Genomic DNA, 20,757 nt, shown 5'->3' with positions numbered 1-20,757 from the left:
TCTCTTGCCAGGCGCACCCCTAACAGTGACTTCCTGTGGCGAGTGGGTATCCCTCCCTCTGGAGCCTGCTGGAAGTCACCATCAGGGGTGCGCCTGGTGAAAGATGGGACCCGCATCAGTGACAAAGAGTGTATTGGACGTGGGTCTGTCTCTCACTGAAACCACAGTTGTAGAATAACATTGGGCTTCACAGGTCCACAGCCCAGTGCCTGTTCTTGGCTGTTCTCCTGTGTCCACATGGCGTTTGGTGGGGGTTGAAGGACAGGTGACACAGAGCCCTGTATGCGTCCACATCCTGTTAATTCAGAAAAATAGAACAATTAATTTTGATTGCACTTCTTGTCTTAGTTGACAGGTGGAGTTAGAAGTAAACCTTAACTGATCTTTGCCACAGTTGTTAATAAATTATTTGAGCTGTCATGTTAGATTGTAAATCAAGGTGATACGTTCAGATGTGCTGTGTTTGCAGTATTTTCAGGTAACACCACAGTAATGACACTCTAATTTCAGTATTTGTATTGTTTTAAAACAATTAGTTACAGCTTAAGTAGTGGAACAGTAACGTGTTACTCAACGTTCTACTTTTTATGTGTGTTTGAACATTGTTAGTTTTCTAGTGTGGTTTGGTAATCTAAGTTACTGGATGTACAGATAATACGGCCAAATCTGGGCCAATAGTTAATTGGACTAATGATTAAAACACTACAGTATTTGCCTCTGAAATGTGGTGTAGAAGTATAAATGTGCATAAAATTGAAAAATGAAAAGCTCCTTGAATTTGATCTGTGTTGAAAAGTTTTCAGTTTAAATATTCAGATTCAATTCAGGAGTTCTTTTGAATTAATTTTTTACAATATTTTGATATCTGAGGTTTTGGCCTTCATTTGGTGTGTGTGGACAGATGACAGCCTAACAAAGAAGACGAGGACCCTCTGTTGCCTTCAGGGAACGTAGGTACTGCGAGAAGTATGACTCAACACTTTCTATAGTCCATATTCACGTGATTGGTAGTGACAGTTACATTTAGCAACTAGTTTTAAAGTCTAAGAGCAATGTTATTTATTATCCATTATTTGAGTAGATAACATTTGTAACAGTTAAATTGTATACATGTCCCCGTTATTAGTTTGGGAATTAACAAGGTTCTCCAACGTAGAGACAGAGCCTTGTCTGGCTTGTAAATTCCCAACCTAAAAAAACAATTTAAATTATCTACTCACAAAATAGCTAACGTTGCTCTTAGACTGCAGTTTAAAACTTGTTAAATGTAACTTTGTCATTGCCAATCATGTGAATATGGAGTATAGAAAGTGTTGAGTCATACTTCTTGTAGTACCTACGTTCCCTGAAGGCAACAGAGGGTCCTCGTCTTCTTTGTTATGCTGTCATCTGTCCACACACACCACATGAAGGCCAAAAGTCTGATACTGAAGAGATAAGACCTCCAATATCAAAATATCGAAATTTAAAGAAAACTGAAAACTTTTCCTTTTATTTTCAGTACATTGTTGTATTTTTCAAATGATTGACAGATAAAATTCAAATTGAGTATTTCCATTTATACTTCTACACTGCATTTCAGAGGCAAATATTGTAGCGTTATCTACAGATTAGTTCAAATATTATATCTGTACATCCAGTAACTTGAACACATGTACTTACATTACCAAAGCACACTAGAAAACTAACAAACACAAAAAGTACAACACTTAAACTATTCTGCAAAATGACGTCTTCAGTACCAGTGTTACTGTTCCACTACTTTAGGCTGTAACTAATTACTGTGGTCTTACCTGAAAATACTGCAACCACAGCACATCCAAACATATCACCTTGATTTACTGATTTATAATCTAACAGTTTAGATCATTATTAACTACTGTAATGAGGCTCTGTTAATGTTTACTTCTAACTCCTGTCAACTAAGTGCAGCTTACAGGAACGCTGCCCTCTGGTGGACAGGAGTGTTAGTAACTAGTGTTGGATAAATTTGTCTGACTAAAATAATGTGTCTAAAGTAATTATTTTTCATTAACACTGGACCTTTTAATCCAATGTTTTCTCTTGTGTTATGAATGTGATGCAGTCGCCGTAACCTTTCCCAACTGTTTGTTGACAGCAGTCCTGTGCTTCACTCCTCGGCCTCCACAGCTGAAATAGACAATGTAGATTCTATAACATTAAATACATTAATAATAAAAGCTTTGTTACATATCCTTGATATCAGACATTTTCCTCCACAAGGTATGTGTAAAGAGCCAATGATATAACAAGTTTATGGCTCCATATAGAAAAATAAACTCAGAGCCAGTGTGTAATGTTCTGTATTTTTCTGCATTGCTTTTAACTTTTACATAGTTTGTTCTTGTTGTTTGCTGCCTCTTGTTTCATTTGCTTGTTGCTTTTTTAAAATTGTAAGCTTTGCTATATAAATAAAGTTTTATTACTATTAATATGGTCTGTTTTGATCTGAACAATCAGCCACAGCCAGAGGTAGAACTGGAAAACTGTCTTCTATACAGTTTTATGCCCTAATGAATCAACACTTAAACATAAAATTTTAGTCATAGCAAGCTGATAAAGTCTCTTATGTCATAAAATAATCGAAATTCAGAGCAGGCACTCAAACAGTTTGAACACTGACCCATCGAAATCCTTGTCCCGCCTGCTTCATTTGCATGTTAACTAGTAAGGTTATATGCAAATGAAGCAGGTGGGACAGGGATTTTGATGGGTCAGTGTTCAAACTGTGTGGTTTAAAAGGCTTAAAGACTTTGATGAGCTCAGATAGATAGTATAAGACTCACAGCATCTGAAGCTCATTTAAAGATATTGAAAACACTTAATATATTAATTTCTGCTAATAGAGCCTCTTAAATGTTGGTTCATTCAGGGGGAAAATATGACTATTGAATTGTCTAAAATAAGTTTCAATCCCACAATAAAGAGAACTGTACAGAAGACAGTTCTACCTCTAGCTGTGGCTGATTGTTCAGATCAAAACAGACCATAATAGTTTATACAGCAGGTGTAGCTCAAAGTGCTTCATAATAAAGTGAAGCAACAGAATAAATTAAAACAAGTGCAAGTAAGCAAATGAAACAAAAGAGGCAGCAAACAACTATGTAAAAGACAAAGTGTGAAAGTTAAAAGCAGTGCTGAATAAATAAACACTGGAATAAATACAGACCTAAAAAGGTAGTGACACATTTATATTTGCCACAGGCAGTATGCAGAACATTACACACTGGATCTGACAGTTTATTTTTATATGATATGGATCCATAAACTTGTTAAATCATTGGCTCTTTACAGATACAGATCCTTTTGTCCAGTCTGTTTTCATTTGTGGTTTAAAAATGTTCACAGCTGTGTGTCCTTGGGTAGGAAATTCCATAATAGTTGAAGACATTTTCTGCTAGGATAGTCAGCAAAGAGCTGGTGGTTCACAGTGAAAACTCATCAGGTTTTATACAGTTACATTACTGACTGACAGCCAATAGGAAACATCAATGCTCACTTCTTCCCCACCTGCTCTTTAGCATTCTCTGTGTTTCACTAGATAAGTTTTGTTTATATTAATTCTTAATGGTCATTTTGGACCCAGGAGGATAACAGGTGTGATTTTATCATTGTTTTTTTGCTGCCATCCAAAACTTTACATATGTGCAAACCCATAAATTATTTTTTCACCATAACTATTGAAAATAGTATTTTCCACTTGTAAACAAGGCCTAATTTTGTATATTTAACTGAAAAGGACCAATAATACTGAATATATAATTGACAATTATATATCAATGTGTTGGTCTTGACTTGCTTAAAAAGGTGAAAAAGAGTTTTTTCTACATGTCCTGAAAACAGTCTTATGTCATTGGGTCTTTTTTGACCTGGGAGGACTACACAAGGGTTAATTAACTAACTAGCTTAACTGACATGATACTTAATAAAATAAAACTCTGAAACACATTCCTACATGCACACATTTATAAATATGTATAAGTCCTAACTACATTTACAAAGGACTGGAAGTTTAGTTTATTGATTTTAGTTGTACAATATGCTAATGAGGAGGTGAGGAAGAAGTGAGCATTGATGTTTCCTATTATGTATAAAACCCTAATGAGTTTTCAAAATAAAAATAAAATGTTTATGTATTTTTATTAGTTAAAGCCTAAATAAAAAGGAAATATTTGAATTAGATTTTTTTTTTAAATGGGATAGTTGGTAAATTGTTGGCATGGCAACAATCCAAAGTTGTGGAAGTAACCATAAAATAATTTCTCCAAAAACATTTCTATGAAAATTAAAAAATCCAAATTATAATTAGTGAAAAGCATTACTTAAATAGTTGAATTAATATTAGTTCAATTGGTATTTGAATGTATACTAACACACCTGTAATAACAAGGACGTCATTACCTTGATCAAAAATACTCAAATACATATTTATTTATTTTAATCATCCTCACTCAGTGTTTTACATTTGATGTCATCAACTTAGATAAACTGTTTGAGGGGTATCACAAGTCTTTGTTATACAATTATCCTTTTTAAATGCAATCAATAGTTAACAGTCTCAGAGCAACCTTGTGCTGTGTAAGTTATTTACTGTCCAACAGGTTTTAATGCTCAATCACTTCCATATATTGACATATAGTTACCATATGGAAACAAATACATTTATTTTATATTTTACAAAAATCTTATCACATCTAATTTTAATTCTAAGTTAACTCCCTCTGGATCAGTGGTTCCCAACCTGGGGACATCGCAGGGGGTGCTTTGTCTGCTGAGGTTGTGAGGTTACCAAAATTATTTACAAAAATTAAATTTATAAAATCCCAGTAACACACCCAATTGGATAATCAAAACTCTGTATAACCCAAATTGAAACATATTTTTGGTCCACATTTAAATTCATTAAGCTATTTATTACCTATTTGATGTCCTGGTCATGTGACGTGTATTTGTACTATCAAAGTAAAAGACCCTCTTTTCACAACTAAACAGTAAAACATGGATTCTATATTACTTTTAATTAAATTATCTTAACACACTAGAGTGTATCAATGCAGAATAAGTGTAACTGTATAATTATGTACTTTCCTTTGCAAGGACACACAGATTCAAGCTCTGAACACTTTTAAAAGCCAATTAAAAACTTATTTCTTGAACATTGCTTTTAACTGTGACTTTGATTTATTCTTATTGTTGTTAGCTTACCTGGTGTTGCAGGATCAGGTTCCAGGTAGACGGGGGAGGTCAGGTGATCAGATCCAGGAGTCTGGATAAGAAATGATAAGAGAGTTAGTGTTTGTACTGCAGGTAATGAAGTCTTTTAGCTGTATAAACACACATTATTACATGTATACATGTCCACTGGGTGGCAGCACACCACAGGTTTGAATTCATATGTTGTCATTCAGAGTGGTGGCTTAAGATGAAGCACTTTAAACTGCAGTAACACGTTATTACCACCGGAGGGCCCCGTTTGTCTGCTGGGTGAAATGGATCAATGCAGGAGAATTCAGTCTAAAATTAAAGTTTAAAAAGTGAGTTTAATCTGTGTCTTCCTGCCAGGTTTGGTGTGGACTGTCAGACGGTGGAGTCGAGTGCCGACACGGTGGTCCCAGCCTACAGCGAGTCCCGCCACCACTGCATCTTCCAGTCTGACCTGCTGCTGTTCAGCTGCGCGGGCGCCCACCCCTCGCTGCAACGCATCTGCCCCTGCCGCGACTACATGAAGGGCCAGGTGGCGCTGTGCAAGACCTGCCTATAGCAGCAACACACAAGCTGATGGGAGGAGAGAGGGAGGGGATGCTGACGGAGGATTTGGGTTTTGGGTGGGGGGTTTGGACGTGGCTGAATGGAGGTTAAATGAGTGCCGTCAATCACAACGCACGCACCAGACTTTGTTTTTTTCGTGGGAAGCGGTGTGGACAGAAACATTTGTGCGACTGCGTCCGTTGATCATATTTATTGTTTTCCACAGCTGCTGGACGTGAAGCGGTCCTGCAGCCGACCCGAGCATCCATCAACCCTCTGATTCACCAGCGGTGGCGCTGCCAGGCCCGGAAGCGGCGTGAATTTACTTGAATCAACTAATAAAATAAAAATAAAATAATAAAAAAAAAAAGTCTCAGACTTTAAACCTGCAGCAGAAGAGTTCTCTGCTGCCACCTTGGTAGACTGCACATATCAGCGACAGCCTGTCTGTCTGTCTTCAGGATGACGACAGCGAGGGACCAAGGAGACTCAAACGCCCCCCTTCCTGACAGCCGCCCCACCTTCCTCTACTCTACTCCTCCCCCCTACATCCCCCTCCCCTGGTCAAATCTGAAACTGTTTATTCATTTGGTAGGTTTGCACTGGACTGGCATGCCTGAGGGCCCACATTCCCCCCCCCACACACCCCACACACACACAGACACACACACACACGGGGGGCTGTTCCCAGCCTAACCAGACAGGCTCAAGAAGAACCAGTTTTACACTGTAACTGACTCGTTCCTCTCTTCTGGACGAGAGCGGACATTGTAACGTAGATATCTAGATTTTTATCCTCCAGACTTAAAGCGGTCTTCGTCCCCCCCTTTAAAGACAGGAAAGTGCAGTCGTGGATCAGTCGGTCCCGCGATTTTCATACGTTTACGTTACTCGTTTGAAAATGACATTTTATTTGAAGCTATAAAGCGGATGAAGCCCGTGTGTTTGTACGAAAGGCCAGTAGAGAATGGAGGTCCTGGTCCCACACAGGGGGTGAGGGTCGTTCTCTGTAGCTAAAAGCAGTCGCGTACAGAGTCGCAGTGTCGTAGGATGTCGTGACGTTGTGTTATAGATGATAGACCGTCGTCAGTAGCCGTGGTAACACCTAGATGGGCTAGGAAGCCCCAACAACAACAACAAAAACAACAACAACACGTTCTCCCAAAGCCTGCACAGAAACATGAAAACCTTACGAGATGTTCGTCTGTGTCTTTTTTTACGTACACGAGTCTCAACACAAACATCCACCAGACAGCCCTACAAGCAAACTAAGCAACACAAACATGTCAACAAAGCCTCACATCTCATTTTCTTTGGATAATCATTTAGGACTTTAATTTGCCTGCAGGTTTGCGAACATAAAAAAAAAGTGATTAAGGTAAAAATAAAATACGTAGTTCTTGTGGTGAATGGAAAAAATGCACTACGTTAATCTATTCGCAGGTTTAACAAGATATTAGTAACACTGTATATTGTTCATATTGGTTTTAAAGTTTCTTTTTTATTTATTTTATATACACAGATCTTTATCTCTGTTTTGCTGGAAAAAAATCTTGTTTTTTATTTATAGGAGGGTCTCTTGCTTTTTTCCTTTTTATAGATTTTTATTTATGAGGAGTAATTTAAAAAAAATAAAATAAAAAAATAAGCGTACTTATCTTCAAGTGTATGACCGGGGGGGGGGGGTCTTTGTCTGCTTCTGTTCAGCTTCCAGCAGTGATGTGAGGAGGAAAATAATCATTGTATGCAATGTTGGTGGGAAGTAAGTTACTTTATTTCTCCATTTCTGAGCTCAAATTGGGACAGAAAACTATTTTTTAAGCACATTAATTACATTTTGTTGAGAAATTGTCACAAAGAATAATTTCATTCTAATATAACTCCGATCCTACTTTCACAATTTTATATTAAATGTTTGGACAATTAACGGATTTGATATTTTATTTCTTAAAAAAAAAAAAAAAGGCTAACGTTAGCTACAGGTTTTTAACTGCAGAAGAAGAGTCCTCTCATCACTGTCTCTTGAAGACGGACAGCAGTGGACAAACATGGATCGTGGTGAAAGCCAGCAGGAGCCTCACACACTCTGTGCTTTGATTTCCAATCGCTGGTTTTATTTTGTTGCACACTTGTAAACTCTGAACCTGTACTTCCTCTCTGTGTCAGCTCAGACTGTTTTTATCTTTTTTTTTTTTTTTAAAGGAGTCAGTAATCTGCCGCCAAGTTAGTGTTTCAAAGAACATGATGTGCCTTTTTCATGGTTAAGTTTGGTTCTGCTGCAGCGTGTCACAGATCAGGTCAAACTATTCAACATGTGAACCTGAAACAACTTCCAGCCTTCAGTCCTAAATTAAATCCACCGAACAGATCAAGTAATCTGTTCTCTCTCATTTCCTGAGTTTTGTTTAGTTAAATTGAAATCATTTTAATCTTTTATCTAATTTAATACAATTTAAATCAGTTAATTGAATCTGTTCAAACCTTGTGATTCGCTGGAGTTGCTCAGATTCTGTTTAAAGTTTACTGATTAACTTTTAGCAGCGTAAGAAAGGGTAACGCCAGTGTTAACTGTCAGTTCATTCAGATTTACATGTTTTATAGTAATCAGATTACACTGAATTTGGTGTTCTTTATCCTAGTTAACAAACGAGGAAGAGTCTTACTGTAAACTGTATAAACTGATGTTTTGGACTAGCACGTGTACGCTTTAGTGGGTTTAATTTCTCTAAACTAATTACTCACAGCGGTGTGGGTTCAGAAGATAGAAACTACAGTGGTGTTATCCTCATTGAAAAAAGGATAAAGTTCACGATATTCAATCACTTTTTTTATTGTCAACAAACTTTCTATACCCTGTCTGTGGTAACTATTAGTTACTACAGAAGACAGAAATCTTTACAAGAGCTTACAAAAATATATATAATTAGATTGTTTTCAAAAGGCTAAATAATTTCCTGAAGCTCGACTCTTTAGCAAAACATCACTTAAGAGAAAATAGTGAATTTGTTGGGGACTATTTTCAGCTGTGGATTAGTACATATTAGCTTTATACCAACATTGATTGTATAAAAGTTACAGGTTACCCTGAGCAACACTGCGGCTCACTGATGTGTCTTTAATGGAAACAATGGAGCTCTATGGCACAAAGGAATAATATGATATGTTATTAGAATACATTCATTGTTTCCTTCATTTGTTGACAATAAGAAAACTAGAATATCTGCACTCTCATCCTTCTACATGTCAGAGTTCAAACTAAAAAAATCTAAACAAATAGTGAAACTATTATTTTTAAATAAAAATCAAGAAACATTTTGACACGTCCTTAAACAAGAGACCACCGATGTGTTTCTGTGAGCAGCTGTTTGGACGAGCAGTCGGTCAAACCTGTTTTGTTGCAGTAAAAGCCTTATTTACTTTGTGTTAGTTAGCATGCTATTGATCAGATTATCAACTGTTGGTTTCAAGAGAAATCAGCTCCATCAGCAGCAGTTCTTTAAAATGGTCTCCTCACCATATCTGTCTTTGTTAACCTCAGCATTGAATGTCTCCATTGTAAAAGAAAACCGGCTACTTACAGTCAAACAAACTCAATCTTTTGTTTTTCAATCTCAACCTTGTCTGAAGGTCCGAGCAGCGAAAGGTGAATAACGCAATGACATTTGTGTTTTATTTTTGTTTTTCCACAGTCCTTGACGAGTAAGAGGGATATAACTTTATTTTTAAATAAACCTTTTTTCTGTGACAAAAGGCTCCGACTCTGGTTTAATATTTGTTTTACATCACAGTAATACAGATTCAGTATTTACACCGGCACAGAAAGTACAGTCAGCAGCTCGAGTCCCACAGTCTGTTTCAGTGAGTCATTCAGATATGGAGATACATGTGAGCCTCAATGTGTAGAGCACAGATAGATCTTACAGAGGAATTACTACCACTCGTGTCTTTATATGGATAACAGCAAAGGATCAGATTCATATTTTAAGCTCAGCTTCAGTTTATTTGTTATTTGTAATTAATAGAGCTGAAATAAATTGGTAAATAAGAAAATGTATTATTTATATAATATTTGATCATTTGTAAGTGAAGGATTTTTTTTAACCTTATAAACAAACTGTTACAACTTTTTATATTATATAAATAAAACAAATTGATGGACATTTTTAACCAAACAATTACAGATAATAGGGAGATGAATCAATAAAGAAAATAACTAGCTGTCCTATATGGTAACAATTCATCTACAAAACAGATGTGCTTCCAAAAAGTGTTTTTCTGAGCTCAATGTCACATTTTAGGCACAAATATAAACTCCATAAACTGATTCTTCTCATAACTTAAACACAGTCCTAAAATGTGACTAAACATAAAATCAACAGTAACACATTTGTGCGCCGTCTAAATTCACATCACAGTGTGTACATTCAGTTACAGTCACTGCAGCAAGCACAGACTTGAGGAAAACCTATGACTACATCTGACAAAAGAACCAATCCCTTCCCTTCCTGCCCCCCTTTTAATCTCTGACAGTCACCTGATCATTACATTCACGCTCCACAAACACTGATCAGTAAGATTTAAGGCTCTGGAGCTAAAAAAATGAGCCCAGATGGGACGGAAAGTTGGGTCAGTTTGGTTATTTTAAAAAGGTTGTTCTTCCATATTGAGGACCTACTGTAGGAAAGAGCTTCCTTCTCAACGCCTGCGAGCAGTTTAGTTGCCACTGTGCTTCAGTAAACTCAATTTTGTGCTTCTATTCACATTCACGTCTACATTTTCGGCTCATGAGCTGCAGCTCCAACCACACTGGAGGAAAGTAAAGAGCTGAGCTGATGAAAGAGACCTAAATGAAATACATAGCTAACAAAAAAAAGGTCATCTTTAGTCATAAATTATAACTATTACTCCACAAGTCAATGGACTTTATTCACCAGAATGATTCGATATTGGCCTCAAAAGCAAACAGCAGCTGCAGATAAGAGGACACATATTGACTCTGCACAATCAAGAAGATAAATATTGACTTCTCTGTTCTCCAAAACTGTCACTGCAGTATTTGTGATGTGGCCAATTTCACCAACGTGATCAGTGGTTACACAGATTGGGCATCACGTACAAAAACAGTAAAAAGGTGAAAAAGAGGGACTAATATTTTACCACTTTAACACTGCAGAGTTCGAAATATACGCGATGATCCTCAGTTCAACAGATTTAAATGTCATCGTCAGTTTGGCCTCACTCTGCTTTCATGCAGGAGTACACAGAAAGTGGAATCCTTCACAGTATGATAATGAAATATTTCATAATACAAAGTGACATTTGGTTTCCTGCACGCTGTCAGCACTGAGTTCATTATAGATAAGCTCCAGTCAGGGTCCTTCATCCGGCAGCAGCACAAGAGGAAACGCACCAAATGCTTCTCGTCGTGCTAGAAGGTTACAAAGCCCCAAGACTAAAACACTCAGACACACAGAGGCTGAGCTCTCCACTCACTAGTCTCAGTCATTGCTGGTGGGTGCTTGTGTGCTGATTACACTGGAACCAAAAGACAGCCAATCAGAAACCAGGATAATGCTCCTAATACAGAGTGTTAACTAACTTCTGTCACTAAAATGAGCTCAAAGGAATTCATGGCTCTTAATCACATGACCAGAGGACTCATTTCTAAATATTGCTGCGCACAAAAAAGTTGCCTTAAGGGCGGTGAAATGTGCGCACGCAGTTTTTCCCGCAAAAGTCGGAATTTATAGAGAAATTGTGAGGTAAAGGATGCGTGAGGTAAAGGAAGGTTTCTACGCATGCGTAAAGTTCACGCAACGTTTCAGACATGGTAAACGAGGCCAGAGGACAAAAAAACATTAAACATAAAATCACCACTACTCATCAGTACATGCCTGCCTCTAACTGTGGATATATTTATTATTATCACTACAAGTATCGATTAAACAGCACTGCTGAAACCAAACTGGGGCCGTTAGTGTCAACAAAACACTGAAACAAAATAAACAAAGTAGTCTAGACGGAATTAAAATATCTGCGCCTGAGGAAAATATTACGCCAAACTCCCTTTAAGAAATACGTCAAATGAACAATTCCTTAGGTGTCCGTATAAACACATAACTCTAATAACGCAGGATAAAGAGGGTGATATTACGACAGCCTAATTATCAATTCGGCATCAATATAATCTATAAAGATTAACTGTATTTCAGTACAGACTGTAGGCTCAGCTCGCTACCAGCCTCCGTTGGTTAGTCGTGTTATTTTAGTGGGAGAAGACTGAGGGAATCAGAGGCGGACAGCTTATAAAAATACGATTTATCAATAAAATAAAAGCTTTTTTTGTTGCTCAATATTCGCCGAATTAAACACCGACTCACAACAATGTTAATTCACTGTCTGTCGTGTGTGTGAGACGGTTTTTGAGGAGTTTTTTTCGGTCGTTACCAAAGTAACTTCAAGGTTTGCTGGTTACATTCCTGAGCTATTCATTATCGACCGTCTACGGGTGACAGGTGTGCGCCGCACGGGTTCATACACCGGAATATGTTTCTACTAATAAGGCCGCAGGATTTAAACCAAAGCCCGAACCAACTGATAGTCTCCAAACCAATGAACACAAACATTAGGAAATTATCTCTGAAACCCACTGTGACACTCCCCAAACATTTCCACTCACCGCTACGACGAGCGCTAAAACCTCAGTTAAACACACACACACACACACACACACACACACACACACACACACACACACACACACACACACACACACACACACACACACACACACACACACACACACACTGAATTAAACAACGCAATAAAACTGCCCCGAGGAGGCAACAGAGACCGAACAGGGCAAAAATAATAAAATATTAAAATCTAGCTCACCTATTTTGAGTCCGTGCAGGTGTGTGTGTGTGTGTGTGTGCAGAGACACTGTGGGAGGCCGCAGGTGAAACTCATCAACTAATCAGCCTCCAACCCACAATGCACAGCGGCTTCACCCGTTTCCTTTCTATTGATCCTGACACATATATATGTTTTTAATGATGGGTTAACTCCTGTTTTTACTGGTTGCTGCAGCTTTTGGCTCCACTGTAAAGATGTTTAATGTCGCACCTTAAAGGTTTTTATCTCTACTGACCCTCAGTGCTGACAGTGCGCACGGATTTAACTTTTATCTAATGTATTAAAGCTTTCTTTGACCTGTAAATGTTTGTCCACAGACTTCCAGCTGTATTAGAGTCACATACAAATATATTCACAAGTGTTTCAGGTACCTCTTCTGGTCAGTAGATGGCGCAAGCATAATGACATTAACTGCAAAACCCAAATATAAAAAGGTGGCAACCTGAAGTACACGGAGCTAGTTTGAACCATTTTCCTTGTGTGTGACGTTCAGTGAGGTGGAGGGTGAGTCAGGTCAGGGCTCTGTGTTTGAGACTGAATGCCAATAATGATGATTTTTTTTATCCTCCAGGACTGTAAGCTGGCATTAGATTGCTGAAACAGTGCCCACTCCAGGCTTCCCTGCTCTCACTACAACAGTCCAGATAAATATTGTAAACAGCAAATCACATTACTGAGCCTCTCTCTCTCTCTCTCTCTCTCTCTCTCTCTCTCTCTCTCTCTCTGTGTGTATATATATATACCTGCTCCCTATGCCAAAAGGGCCTTGTACTGATATATCCTCTCTACTCATAAAAAAGGTAAAACACCATTAATACTCCACTGCTACATCAGCTACATCAATCAGTTTGTACTGCGACATTTTATAGCACAGCTAAGCAAAGGCCTCTAGGAACCATGGGGAAAAATAAACTGCTGTGTTTTGACAGGGCGATGAGGTGTAACTGAGGTATTGTACATCAACTCGCTGTACGGAAAAAGTGTTATGAGAGTTATGGACTCTCGGGGGGTCCATATGTCTCCTGCACGCTGCGGTCCGAGCTCCTCTCTCCGTCCTGTCGGTTATTTCTGTCTCTGAGTTAAGTTTAACTCCCCTCCACAGTTCCCTCAATCTCTTTAACCCTCTAGTTTAAATATGGAGGCAATGAAAGAAACAGACTGCCCCACTCACTGTTAAAAGACAGATAATGATATAATATTTACACCAAATTGTTTAAAACACTTAAAAGGTGCCAAGAATTGTATCCGCCCACACTGCCGTCTCCAGCCGGGATCCTCAGTTCAGATCTTTGAATAGGAGGACTGTACAGACACCGGCGCCTCTGCTGGCACCTCGAGGACTCAGTTTGATTGTCTGTGGAGACTGTAGGGACTGAAACCAACGTCCCTCTCCTGTCAGTCAGTTAGTCAGCCCCCCTTCCATCCCTCCCAAAAACCCTCCTCTTCCCCCTTTTTTCTTTTCCTCTGTGGTCCGTCACTCAAAGCGCTCGTAGTTCCTGGTTTGACGGACCCGTGGGACCATGTCCAGCAGCAGCCTGCGGTGGAGAAAGAAGAGGGTTTTTTTTAGAAAGAGTTGATGCAACACAGTGGGGGAAATAAGCATATGTGTATCTGTTTATTGAGACACTGCAGACAGGCTTGAATTAATTTTAGGTTTTGGGCGTTTTTCAAGGCAGAAAATCTGCATCTCAGCACTGATGATAAAAACTCCCTTCAGAGAGCTGAGGAGAAAGATGGATTCAAAAAACCCATCTGTTGTTTGAAGAGTATTGTTTCTACAGAACGGGCAGGAGTTCTGTTTATTGCCTGCATTCAGGATTAATTTTAATTGGTAAAATGGCTGTTTATGGAAGCCTGGAGGTCAGATATAGCTTGATTTAGACGGAGTAATCTCAATAAATTAACCTCTGCTGGCTGGATGTTCCTTCCTATATTGTTATTTAAAATTAAAAACAGAGGAGCTGCTCATATAGAGACACTACTGAACCAACCTAGTTCCTCCTTATTATAACCAAACTGCTTTAATAATAACTCTTGGTCAACAGAAGTCAACAGATATAGCTTTAAAATTGATTTATCAATGATCGATAATGATTTGATTAAAGATGAAGCAGAATAATTGGCCTGTATACTCATAAAACCACCACATTGAACATTTGTGAGTTTATAAATGATTCAAATACTTTTACCAGAATAGATAACTCCACTATTCTACTGTTACTGTTAGTAGGTCGCTTTAAATCAGTGGTTCTTAACCTTTTTGGTGTCAGGGACCCCCAAATTAATACACATCAGGCAGTAAACCTGTATTGGATAAGATGTAGTCTCAATTCCCAATTTTTCTCAGGGCCCCCTGGAAAGCCCTCAAGTCCCCTGACCCTGGACATCTGAGGGACATATCATGCTTTTATCATCTTGTTTATGGTCATACATTCACATTAACTACCAGAAAACTGTGCATATTTCCCTCTGTTAACCAAATAAGTACTCATCATCTGTAAATAACCCCTCTAATAACCTCATGTAATCACTTACTTGACTCCATAGGCGAGGATGATGAGACCTATGAGGACACCTATTGTCCCATCCAGGTACCACACATTGGGTTCGTGCTTGAACACTTCAGCACTGATGAGGATGGAGAACCCCATGACTCCCCCCACCAGTGAGTTGAATCCTGGAAAGAGAAAACAAACCACAAGGTGAGCTGACGGAGGCTTTGTAGGCTCAGTGTTGGAATTCAGCCCTCTTTGTGTTTAAGCTTCCCTCGGACGCCTGCTAAGAGTCCAGAGGACATGTGATATTGACTGCTGTGGCCTCTAACAGCATACAGAGTGTCTAGTGACAGTGGCAGGTTCTTGAAATGCCTCTTATACCTGTCATATGGTGAAAGGTTATCTCGTTAAACCAAAATGCAACTGTGTGAGTGTTACAGACAGTTATGTTACTAGAAATATGAGGTAAATGTGCAACAACATTATGGTCTTAATCTGGACGTACAATGACCGGAGAGTCTGCGGTGTTTGAGCATGTGTGTGTACACCTACCATCAGTGATGAGGGCTCGGCTCGTGAGCACTTTGCCGAGCATAAACTTGACCACAGACAGGATGATGCACAACAAGCCACTGACGATGGACACGCTGAACAGGAATCCATCCTGAGAGAGACAGACAGAAGCAGAGAGAGACAGCAGGTGTCATGGTTTAATGCTGGGTCCTTCCTCAAAGTGCACCACTGGTTGATTGAGCTACACTGTCTGTTGTCAGTTATTATGATAATAGCAGCAATTAAAAGTAAAAATATACTAAACTGGATTTAAACTTTCTTTCCAGTCACCAAAATCCAAACGAGACAAGACAGGAGGATAGAAATGTTGATGGTTACATGTAGATCTTCTTCAATTATTACTATGCACTTACAGCAGTAGGTTTTACAAGCAGTTGCAAGTGCTTTTAGGACTTTCACCCTCGTTTTTGTCTTTCAGGCTAAATATGGGCTAATCTGGGTGTTTGTTTCAACCTCAGCTCCTTCATTTTGACCACTCTTAAACCAAAATACACCCTCTTTATCAGTTATCATCCTAGCTAATTAAGCTGCTTTTATTTTGGAATATTCTACCATTGAAAGATCTTCTATTATTGTTGACAAGACTTCTTAAGGCAGCTGCATCCACAGCGCAACCACAGCTCACTCACAAATGGCCGCGGTCGAGCCACTTATATATCACATCACCTCCCCTCTCGACCAGTCACTCCATTTACACTCCAACATTGTTTCCCTTTGCTCCCCATAGCTCTTATTTTATTGCTAATTTACTTTCTTGTTGCACCTATTTGTGACTTGTGACTCTCACTGGAAAGCCTAAAATGTAAAGGCACAAAGGACATATGGGGGAGAGCGAGGGATGGGTGAGAGAAGAGAAAGCAAGCTGCAGAGCACTCAGTGCCTCTGCGGCAGCATTAATATTGCACTATGGCCTTGGAGCCATGAAAAGCTACTTTGGCGAGCTCACAGACATCAAAGACGAGATGGAGAGAAAACCTCAGCATGCTGCATAAAACCTTAGTCAGTGCTGTGACTCAGCTGTGAAAACAAAATCTCAATAGCATATTATCCTCAAAATATTGAACACATTCTTCAGAAACAAGGACACATCTTCAGTTTGAGGAAATACAAACGTTCACATATATTTTTCAAATGGGAGGTATTAATAATTTGTCATGGTTTTAACTCCTTTACTTTTATGGGATGAGTTGGAGGCTGTTGGGCTAATAATCTACAAGTTCAATCATACTTAAGTCAGGATGTAGATATTAATGGTACCTTTAGATTAGATCCAACAGTGGTCACATGTGGTTCCACAGGGATCAATCCTAGGCCCCTTTTTCCTCCCTAATATATGTAAACTATATGAAATCTGCAGTTGATTGTGAGGTTTTCCTGCTGATGAGTCAGTTTGTAAACTTGTAAACCAGATTAGGTGTTTTACTTGTTTAAATCATCTTGTAACAAACAAGAGGTCTTGTCCAGAAGCCTAATTTCTGTTTAAAATGTTTAAGTAAATAAAAACATTTATTAATGTTAGTTGCAAGATGATATTATATATGGTTTTGATACATTTAAGAACTGATTATAGATGTAATTCCTATTACCACAGTCTTTCTAAGCATCAACAGAACATCTTACAGATTGATAAACAAAAAAATAAGACATGTTACCTTTTTGATTATAGTAAAAAATCACATTTAATTATGGGACATTTTAAGCCATTAAAATAAGTTTTGCTAATAAGGTTTGGTATTTAGCACCATGTCATGTGCATAAATACCTAAATGGCAACTGACTTTTTACAGATGTTTGAGCAAAGCATAGGTACAACAATACTAGTCTGAATTCAGTAAAAATTAAAATAATTTTGGTGTATGAGGGCCAACATTTGGGACAACTTACCAGATAATGTGAAACACTGGAAATCTATTTATTTAAGCTGAAATTGAAATAGAAAAGATGAGTGGATGTACTTGATATTTTGGAAGAAGTGTAGTTTTTGTATAATGAAAAATACCTACAATAATTAAGGTCCACAACGTAGCTGAGGTACAACAGCTACAACAGCTCCTTCACAGTAAAAGCCTTGAAGTGATTTAGGGGTATTAATCACTTTGCTGTGAAGTTGCTGCAGGAGGTGTACTTTGTTCTAGCAGCGATTTAAAATTACACACCATAGGGATGGACATCATGCTCCATGGTATCTGGATATTACAGTCCTCAAAATTCAATACTTAAATTTACTGGTGTGTCTTTAATCTGACACAAACCCTCTTGGGAGCTTTACTGAGAATATAACCACAGTAGGACCACAGTTATTTGATTATTTCTGAAAGTTCTGCTTCCAGTAAGCTGAAATGAAAGATGGCATGGGAAATCCCGCCATGTGACCTTCTAATCAACATTCAGAGTGGCTGAGCTGGCATTTGGCCCTATGGGAGAGGGAAACACACACACACACTAACACACTCACGAGAGGTAGAGCTTGTGACAAAAATACTCTGCCCAGAATGAGAACACAGTGCTTGACATTTACGTCTGACATCCAGAGATCCTTGTGCAGAATATGAAAATGGCACTCTTCTGCTTTTTTTCGGAGGGGGAAAAGTCAGGAAGGCTAACAAGTGCTAAGAACTTGAGAAAGTATTTTTCAGCATTTTTCATTGGGTAAAAATAAAGATTACAGTGTTGTTATGTGGTCTGGATGCTTAGGTCTGGTGCTGCTGCAGCTCCAGTGCACACACATGTACATAAACTAATGGGACATGTTCGAAAAACCTGAATCCGACACACCTTTCTTCTGCATGAAACCAAATCCTTACGAGAAATACAAAGCTAGAGCCTGGAGACGATTAGCTTAGCTTAGCATATCCAGCACCTCTAAAGCTTAGTTCCATCACATAACTCGTCACGAAAGTTGTCGGTTTTACATTTTGTCTTTTGTGAGGATTAAACAAACGAGACGCAGCCTGATAATTAGTCAAGCAAAGATTAAACTTGATGTGAGGAAATAATCTGCACTGATTTTATTTGACTTGTTTTGGGAAAATAAGACTTTGTTTCTATTTTTAAAGGTTTTCTGGTGGCTTTTGGTGAATTTCATATGCCCAGAGGTTGTGAAAGGTCACTGCAGCCCTTCAAATGAATTAAATCTGTTGGGATTTCACAAACCAGTGTTGAAATGCCCGTATGAAGACTACAGCTTCGTTTTGGATGCTAACTGACATTAATTGGGCTCAGGGGACTAGCAGAGCAGGAACAGTCAGGTGTCAAAAACCAAACATCCTCCTCCATGTTCCTTCCTCCTCTCCCCTCTCTCTCTCTCTCTCTCTCTCTCTCTCTGTGCCTCTATCCTCCTCTCCCCTCTCTTTCTCACCGCTGCATACCTAAGCAGCTGCTTACCTTATTAACATTTTATAGCGCGGAGGAAGAGAGAGGCTGGGTGGTGAAAATGAACCTGATTTTCAATATCGGCATACTGAGGAGGGCTGTGAGGAATACACAAGCTGTATATATATATCCAGTCCAACTGTGATGCACCAGAAACCAGTGTGGTAGAACCAGAGTGTGTGACAGAAGAGGAGCAGGTCAACTCAGAAAAACACAATCTGTCTGCCTCACCGCTCCCACAGTCTGCCTTTGTTTATGCTTTGGTGCTCGCTGTCTGTCAGCCTTGTCTCTCTCTCACTGCAGCTACAGATGAAAAGATGGAAAACACAGTTGGTCCAATAAATCAATAGAGGATTTGGAAACTAATTGAATTTTGAGCCCAAGTGAGTTGCAAAGGCTATGTGACACTCTTTATCTTTCTCGTAGTATATTTTTGTTCTGCAGCGGATTCCAAGAATATTAAAAATATGATTGAAGTGTCTCCAGCTATGTTGATGAATTTAGGTTTCTATCCTCTATATGCCACTCCCTAAATCTAACCTTAACACTGTGTACAGTAACCGACTGTGAGTATTTGAGCTGTCTTTCTATATTTCCTCATAGAAAAACAAACTTCTTAATAACAATATCAACATTAATCAATTTTCTATATTACAAGACAGTTAGTGAATAATTAAGTTGGAAAGAAAACTTAAACAAACAAACTGTCATCCTATAAAGCAGTCTGACTTTTGGTCTTTCAACACACCACTAATAAAACCATCACCTAACCCAGTTCCATATACTGGGATAGTCTATACTTCACTATATCTATATTATATAGTCAGGGTCATAGGTCAGCAAACAATAAACTAAACTCAACATACAATCTTTGTAAATATATATATCACATATAAACATATTTATATACACGTGTATGTAGAAATGTGTATTTATTGCAATATCATGCTGTTTAGAATTAATAGGAAATATCTAATTATGCGAACATCATTAGCATAACATTTTGTAATTTGAGGTATATTGTGTTATTTTAACGTCTACATCCTCATTAAACAACATTTTTATCAAGTATCATGTCAGATAACTTCTTTCCTCACTCAGTGGCTCAGTCAGTTAGCTTAGTTAGTTAAATATTTGGTTAAAAACTAGAGATTAGTTTAATCTCAATTTCAGTATTTTCATTCAATCTTAAGTAAAACTGTTTTTTTTTCTCCTGTGAATGTGATTAAAAAGTATTTTTCTAACAGTATGTGTGCTAACATTTACTCTTTCTATGGGCTGTAGTCTGATATAGTTCACATATTCACATTTTAAGATCCTGTACTCCGATCTTAGCTCCTTTGAGAGTCTTGAAACAGTTGTTAGCAATTAGATGACTTACACAACCTATAAAAACAGTCCAGGAGTTGTACAATAAATACAGCTCAATCTATGAAGCATATAATCATCGGAGGCTAAAACAGAGTATTATTTTCTCCAAACTCCTCCGATGTGAATTAGATCTCAGAGCTGAAGAGGAAGGAGGCAGTGAGGAGAACATGAATAATCTCTCTGCAGTAATTCATTGCACCAAAGCATGTTTCCATATTTACTCATCATCATCACTATTACGCTCACATCCTCAACAGCGTTT

The 20,757-nt window shown here is 38.4% G+C and overlaps 2 protein-coding genes and 1 long non-coding RNA gene across 6 annotated transcripts in view; 1 reads left to right on the top strand and 2 right to left on the bottom strand.

Annotated features, from left to right (window-relative positions):
* mgat5 (alpha-1,6-mannosylglycoprotein 6-beta-N-acetylglucosaminyltransferase) overlaps positions 1–9,519 on the top strand; it is a 93,387-nt gene extending 83,868 nt beyond the window's left edge. For all 3 annotated transcript variants that reach the window (XM_051428090.1, XM_051428092.1, XM_051428093.1), the window contains exon 17: positions 5,584–9,519. In XM_051428090.1, coding sequence (XP_051284050.1) covers positions 5,584–5,782 — 199 coding nt within the window. In that variant the 3' untranslated portion in view covers positions 5,783–9,519. The remainder of the gene's footprint in view (positions 1–5,583) is intronic.
* LOC127378831 (uncharacterized) lies at positions 116–5,576 on the bottom strand. Of its 2 annotated transcripts, XR_007888180.1 has the most exons (4): positions 5,479–5,576; positions 5,227–5,287; positions 2,044–2,151; positions 116–295 (listed from the first exon to the last, which is right to left on the bottom strand). It is a non-coding gene; the product is annotated as an uncharacterized LOC127378831 (long non-coding RNA). The 2 variants fall into 2 exon arrangements; XR_007888179.1 differs by lacking the exon at positions 5,479–5,576 and having other exon boundaries at positions 5,227–5,333.
* The window catches only part of LOC127378827 (transmembrane protein 163), a 28,328-nt gene continuing 15,292 nt past the window's right edge, over positions 7,722–20,757 (bottom strand). The window contains exons 6-8 of the mRNA XM_051428109.1: positions 15,732–15,843; positions 15,220–15,361; positions 7,722–14,219 (exon numbers count right to left, since the gene is read on the bottom strand). Coding sequence (XP_051284069.1) covers positions 14,159–14,219; positions 15,220–15,361; positions 15,732–15,843 — 315 coding nt within the window. The 3' untranslated portion in view covers positions 7,722–14,158. The remainder of the gene's footprint in view (positions 14,220–15,219; positions 15,362–15,731; positions 15,844–20,757) is intronic.

This window comes from Dicentrarchus labrax, unplaced genomic scaffold (assembly GCF_905237075.1).
Source record: "Dicentrarchus labrax unplaced genomic scaffold, dlabrax2021, whole genome shotgun sequence".
In the NCBI taxonomy this organism is placed as follows: domain Eukaryota; kingdom Metazoa; phylum Chordata; class Actinopteri; family Moronidae; genus Dicentrarchus; species Dicentrarchus labrax.
The sequence above is the reverse complement of the archived record's forward strand: the minus strand, read 5'-3'. Positions and strand labels throughout refer to the sequence as shown.